This window comes from Peromyscus californicus, unplaced genomic scaffold, assembly GCF_007827085.1.
Source record: "Peromyscus californicus insignis strain IS unplaced genomic scaffold, ASM782708v3 Scaffold_12__1_contigs__length_115047231, whole genome shotgun sequence".
Taxonomy (NCBI): Eukaryota; Metazoa; Chordata; class Mammalia; order Rodentia; family Cricetidae; genus Peromyscus; species Peromyscus californicus.
In genome coordinates, this window is record NW_026294413.1 from 21,815,190 (window position 1) to 21,822,282 (window position 7,093).

Here is a 7,093-nt window from a genome sequence, read left to right on the forward strand (position 1 = left end):
TAGCCTAGGTTCATGATATAAACAGCAAGTCTGTCAAGGGAATCACTGGGTGCCTTTTCTACTTTTAGGGAAATAAAGCTACAATGTTATAACATCCACCTTAGAATTGAAGGCATGGTTCTTAGTAAGCAACTTGGAAAATCTAGACTTGCAAACACTTTGTCATAACATCCAGAAAAGATCCTGGGACAGCATTAATCATAGGCAAGATGAAGAATGAATTGACAAGCTTAAAATTCTAGCAAATGGAAGCATTTTACAGATGAGCGATCACTGTTTCATATGATTGTCAGCTTATGTGAGGAGAGAGGAAGGTGGGAACCGGCTTGGGATGTAAATCTCACTGAGTATTGCTGAAAGAGAAGGCTTTCATAGTGGGGATATTGGGGTCCCTTGCTTTAGAAAGCAGAAGGAAAGATTAGAAAAGCGGTGTTTGTTAAAAGACTGCAGGTTCATTTAGAAGACCTCAACTGTAGACGTGGCCTGTTCCATCCAGCTCTGTGACTACAAGTGTCAGTCAACGTCACTGGCTAAACTCAACCTGTAACAACAGTTCCTTACCTGTGAAAACCAAGGGAGGTCTTACCCTCCTCCACTGGATTAGGAGTTAACACATTTTAAGTTAATACATGTTGTGTACAAACTAACAAATAGAAGGCTAATTAGCATCACAAATAACTCGTTCATTTCAGCACTCTGCTTTTGTGGACAACTACCATGCAGAAAGTAGGGTTTACACATAGTATGAGCAGGCCCTGAATTCTCCACAAGAGGCAATGGGCCAGTAAGGTAAATGTTACCCAAGGTCACATAATTAGCGACTGACAAAAAAAGTTCCCATGATAAAAGAATCAATGCAGAATGCAGAGAATGCAAAATTACAATTGTGTTGTCAATTTTCCAGATGAACACTTAAACAACAGGGTTGAAATGTATTGGAACATATATTTCTGGGGAGGCAGTGTACCAAAATTGTTAAGAGAATGGCCTGTAGGGCTTTCTTATTGGGGATGGAGTCCTATTATTTCCTGGATAGCTTTAATCTGTATCTCAGTTTCCCCATCTGCACAATGGAGAAAATAGTAATGATCTCAGCATCTGTGATGCTGGTAAGGGGCGTGCTCTAAGTATAGCATTCAGAACAGGGTCAGACCCAGAAGAAGCAAACCCTTAATATTTCTCCACCTAAAAATAATTTATAGCCACCACTTTTTTTAAGATATAGTTAATGGGCCTTCCTAATGGGGCCTTTTATGGATCCTGAATCTGTGGTTTATTTGGATTTCAATTTAGCTGTACACAGCATTTGTTTCATTCATGTTTATCATGGACAGAGCAGAAGATGAGCTCTGCATCTCCTAGCAAGGCTTAGCATCAGGATCCATCTGGTTCAAGGTATAATGGTACCAGAAGCTTAGACTACAAATGATCACCATGAGGCAGAACGTGACTGAAATTCAGCGAGTGAATGAAATCTTCCACTTGCCTATTGATGGAATCATCAAACAGTACTTCATTTCTGAAACTTACCAGACATGGTCGCGACTACAGCTAATGTCCCATTTTCCTTCCAGTGTTGATCATCAATTCCTTCAAAAAAGCAGGCCGCTCCTTGGTTACACCAGAACGGAGCATCCATTTCGGGTCGAAGGTGAGGAAAGGTACAGTTGCCAAGCTGAAAAAGCTCATACCATTCTATTGTGTAGTTCTTGCCTGTCAGCGTGTTCCTGAAGCCGATGGCATCATGCATAATTTTCTGTGTAGAGATAACACAGGTGTAAAAGCGTCTGTGAAGCAACCGTGGGCCGATTCCGCCTGCCGGGAGCGAGTTTGGTACACCACAAACGCACGCCAAGTAGAACTGCTCAAGGGGCTGGCTCCACTTTTGTGTCACTATCCTTGTGGTGACACCACAGTCCCTCAAACTGTGGCGCCCACCACTGTGGTTCTGGCAGCCAGCGAGGGCTCATTTTACCAGTGATGTGAGCTATGTGAAGACACTCAAAATTTTCTCACAGCTTACAGTCAGCATGAAAAGCTGTTGTGAATGTTCCAGGAGAGAGTGCGCCTGCCTCACAGGGTGACTGACTGAGCTGGGAAAGGGCTCACAGCAGAGCTTAGAGATCACCAAGTGAGTCCCGCCTGTCTTGCCCTTCTCATTCCCAGGAGCTGGGTACAGATGGAGAGTTTACATTGTTGCCATTTAACGCCTCCTGAGAACACTGGACTCTTAAAGCCAATAGAAATAGTCTTTATTCACAGCCGAGAAGGCTACAGAGGGAACTTGCCCAACTTGTGTAGCCATGAGCCTTACCAATCTTGCCTTTTCTGCACAAAAACATATCCTGGTTCTTACGCTTTAATTTGCAAGAACAGTCAGCAATAAACGGAGCTACAGAAGCCACAAAGCAAGGTTTGTACATTTAGGGACTTTCCCAGAACTATGGACTATGATAGATTGGGTCTTTCTTTGGGCAGGTGTTGGGGTCTACGTGCTGGGCTCTTAGGTCAGAATGGTATCTTGGTGTCTCTAACATGGTGTCAGTTGTGCTAAGGTCTGGGGGCCCATTACAAAATCCTTCATAGCAAAACAGACTAAGGCCAGTACCCTTGTTACTCACTGAAACCTTTGTTTTTTGAGACAGTCTGATCATGTAGCCCAGATTGACTCTGAAGTAGTAATTCTCTTGCTTGGACCTTCCAAGTGCTGGGAATGCAGGTGTGGAGCACCATGCAGACGCAATGGTAACTCCTTCTGACCACCAACTTAAAGATGCGTCGTCTTCATGGGCTGGGGAGGTGGCTAGATGGGTAAGAGTGCTTGCTATGCAAGCATGAAGACCTGAGTTCAAATCCCCAGCACCCACCTAAAAGCCAGGCATTTCCACTTGTGTCTATTACCCCAGGGTTGAGGGGAGAGACAAGCTCACTGGCCAGGTAGTTCAGACGAAAACATAAACTTCAGGTTCAGTGAGAGACCCTGTCCCAAGGGGGTAATGTGGAGAGTGACATCCAACATGCTCCTTCAGCCATGTCATGCTTGTGAATAGTTACACACATACACATACACACACACACACACACACACACACACACACACAAGCACACATATACATACAAAGTGTACCAATAAATATGATCTAGTAACCATATGATGACTCATTTAAATCAAAGGAATAACTAAATTACTTTTAAGCAAAGTTACAAGATCAAGATGCATTCTTACAAAGTGTCCCAGGAGGTCTCCATATTTAAATTCCCAAACAGGGGCTTGTAGTCTTAAGACTTCTATGATGTCATTGTCCTTCATAACTGGGATAGGTGAGCCAGTAGGACAGAAGGTATACTTAGCTTGACAGTAGGGATCTGGCTTCGGGCGGAAAGAGAAGCGTCTAGGGAGAAAGAAAACCATCAAAAGCATCAAATGAGATCATAACAGGAACTGTTCTTCTAACACACTTTAGAATCCCAGTTTTCATTTCGGGGCTTGCTCTCGCTCTCTCTTTGTGTCTGTCTCTGTCTCTCTCCCTCTCTGTCTCTCTGGTATGTAGTATGTACACACATACAGGTACAGGTGCCTTTCCTTGATTGCTTTACACCTTTATTTTTTGAAACAGGGTCTCTCACTAAACTGGCTAGCCAATGAACTTCAAAACTCTGCCTTCCTCTGCCTTTTCCTCCATAAAGTTAGGGTCACAGGTATACACTGACATGCTGGTTTCTACATGAGTTCAGAGAATCCAGACTCACGCCCTGGGGACTGTGCTGTGAACACTGGGCCATCTCCTCGGTCCTCAGCAATATTTTTTAAGGAAAATATTTGAAGCTTAGTGCTGTGGATATCGCTCTGTATAAATAACATGCTGATTGGCCAGTAGTAGCCAGGCAGGAAGTATAGGCACGACAAGCAGAGAAGAGAATTCTGGGAAAAGGAAGGCAGAGTTACCAACATGTATGATACTGGTAAGCCACAAGCCATGTGGCAACTTATAGATTAATAGAAATGGGTTAATTTAAGATAGAAGAACTAGACAGCAAGAAGCCTGCCATGGCCATACAGTTTGTAAGCAATGTAAGTCTCTGTGTGTTTACTTGGTTGAGTCTGAGCAGCTGCGGGACTGACGGGTGAGAGATTTGTCCTGACCGTGGGCCAGGCAGGACTGGAGAAAACTCCAACTACAGCTTAGATCATTGTGACTAAACAAAAATGGACATTTTACTTGTTTTCATATACACACTTCCAATGATGTGTTAAATATCGAATCATAAAAATTTCGTATTTAAAAATAAACCAACTAATTTTTACTGAGGATCTATGTACTATGCACAGGACTACACTGAAGTTCATGAACGAAACACAGAAATATTTAAGTTTGGCAACAGCTAGTTTTCACTAGAGATGATCCTGCCAATGATAGTGCTACTATCATTTCCTGTTTTCTGTTCAGGGCATGTGAGCATGAAGATACTGAGTAATTTTCCTAAGACCACACCGAGGATGAGCTGGTCGAATCAGATCTGATCTGCGGGACTTCAGAACCAAGAGCTCCCTGGAAGACCATCACATCCCTCATCTTCTCAGCTCATGCTGTTATGCGGAACATTTGTTTTCAAACGCTGCGGTTCCTTCCACTTCGTGATGTCCACACCGGGCTCCCTCCACCACCACCCCCAAACCCCCGCCCCTGGTGTTTCGAAATCTCCCACGCGCTGTCAAAACTTAGCTAGGTCAAAGACTCCAAACAGCTTCTCAGGTCCAGAGCCAGCACCTTCAGGTAGAAGTGGACCAACGAGGTGATCCTGATTGTCCCAGGGAGGAGATGCCCCAGGTTTGGAATTTAGAGCAGTAAGATTGGGAAACCCGGAGCACACCTGGGCGGGCGACCTCCCTGTAATTCTGCAAATGTTATGCAAAAGACAGCTAATGGTAAAGCGTGAAATAAATGTAGGATGTCAGATGTGTTTTAACCTGCTCTCCGAGTCAGTTAGTTGTACCTAAAAGTCACTCGGCGCAGTAACCTCACTCTCCATTCCTCCCAGGACTCGGGACTGCCCTGAATCGGCGAGGACCCCTCTGCTTCCAGCCAGCTAGGAACCGCGCTCCCAGGGTCGCCCTGTGCCCCGCGTCCCCAAGCACGCCGGGGTCATGGGCTGTGCGCCCTCCAAGTCCCCGCCGCTCCCCGCCCCGCCTCACTCACTTGTAGGGCACCGGCCAGCGGCGCCCCGACGTCGGGGACGCGCCCAGAGCCGCCGCCAGCCCGAGCAGCGCCAGCGCCCAGCACCAGCCGGCTCCGCGTCGCCCTGCGCGCGCCATGCACGGTCCCCTGGGATCCCCGTGGCTCCCGACCCCGCGTCGGCCGAGCGTGCGCGCCGCCGCCGCGGCGACGGGACAGACGGGCGCGCGCGCCGCCCCGGGCGCGTGACCTCCGAGCGCCGGACGCCTCTGCGGGCCTGGCCTGAGCGCCGCGGCTCCACCGCGCGTGCGCGGGAAGCTAACCCAAACCAAACCAAAACAAAAACAAAACGCTGTCCTCCCGGAAGAAGCTTGGGGTTGGCAATGCAAACCTCCCTCCAGCCTGGCTTGTGGTGTGAGGCTGATTCTTGGAGAGTCTCCTGTCAAAGGTTCGAGATGTTTCATCTTTGATGATATGTTTTCCGAAAGAAAAATCCAAGTCTGAGGAGACAAAGTGAAAGACCCCCGTAGGTAGTCTTCCCTCTGGAGAGACCCTCGCCCAGAGATCACACCGAGACCACAAGTCAGATGCAAACAGCAAGAGGCTTTATTCAGGAACACGGGTACCCGGGGCGACACAGTCCCTCCAGAGGCTGAAGAGACTGGCGCGCCCAGGGGCTGGAGTGGAGGGTTTTTATAGGGTTGGGCAGCGGAAGGGCGGGTACAGAAGCAGGAAGCATAGTTTACAGGGTTCTGATTGGATGATTCGTATGAGGCCAGGTTCAAACTCAGGACAGCTCGTGGTTTCCCCCCCCCCCCCCCCCCAGCTCGACACGCCTGCTGACTTGGCTCTTATCCAGGGTACAAGTTGTTTTTCTGACCTTTAGTTACTTTTCAGGCCTTGCTCAAAAATGGCGTTAGGCTAAGCAAGTATGCTGGGGCCCTTCATTCCCCCATTTTCTTATCTCAGGGAATGGAATCCTCCATTCATGGGGAAGAATAGGGATGTGGCTCCATTTCCACCTGGTTGAGTCGTTGGTATTGTTGGGTCAATACCACGGTCTGAATAGTAGAAACGCGTTCCCTGATAAATTGGACAAGTCTGTTTAGGATACAGGGCCCGAGCGTCAGAAGGAGCAATAAAATCAGAAGGGGTCCCATAAGGGTGGAGATGAGGGTGGTGAGCCAGGGGGACCTTCTGAACCATCCTTCAAACCATCCCTGCTGTTTTTCAAAGAGTTTTTGTCTTTGTTCTAATCTCTTTCTTAATCTAGCCATGCTATCTCTCACCACCCCAGTATGATCCGCATAGAAGCAACATTCTTCTTTAAGGGCGACACATAACCCCCCCTCCTGCAGGAAGAGGAGGTCTAATCCCCTCCGGTTCTGCAGAACTACTTCAGACAGGGAGGTGAGTGACTTTTCCAAGGCACTCACGGATTCCTCCAGTGCCTGGATATCGGTATGCATGGCAACCTGGAGTTGTCTGAACTGGTTGGTTTCCATGAGGGCAGTGGTACCTGTGCCTATTCCGGCGGCGACTCCTCCCATAGTTAATCCACCTAGTATCAGAGCCAGGGTTAGCGAGACTGGCTCTCTTTTTATACGGGGGACCCCTGTTTCATATCGGGCATAGATATCTTCAGGTGCATGGTAGACTATCTTGGGGTACAGTTCTATGAGCACACAATAATCGGCCGTGTTGGCTAGTATTGAGGAGGAGAGGCATGGTGTAAGTCCAGTGCTACAGGCCCAATAAGTTCCGTTGGGAGCCACGAGATAGTGGGGTCCTGGAACAAGTGCCTGGGTGCGATTACACAGGTGTTGGTGGGTGTAGGGTACTATCCCCAGACATAGTCCTTGTCCTGACACCTCAGAGATTGTGAGCTTATGCTGAGGTGTCGAGGCACATCCTGACGG

At 47.8% G+C, this 7,093-nt stretch overlaps 1 protein-coding gene across 1 annotated transcript in view; it reads right to left on the reverse strand.

Annotated features, from left to right (window-relative positions):
• The window catches only part of Cln5 (CLN5 intracellular trafficking protein), an 11,283-nt gene extending 5,927 nt beyond the window's left edge, over positions 1-5,356 (reverse strand). Inside the window, exons 1-3 of the mRNA XM_052732552.1 lie at positions 5,199-5,356; positions 3,227-3,392; positions 1,531-1,756 (exon numbers count right to left, since the gene is read on the reverse strand). Of these exons, the coding sequence (XP_052588512.1) occupies positions 1,531-1,756; positions 3,227-3,392; positions 5,199-5,314 (508 nt within the window). The 5' untranslated portion in view covers positions 5,315-5,356. The remainder of the gene's footprint in view (positions 1-1,530; positions 1,757-3,226; positions 3,393-5,198) is intronic.
• Between the last annotated feature and the right edge of the window lie 1,737 nt (positions 5,357-7,093).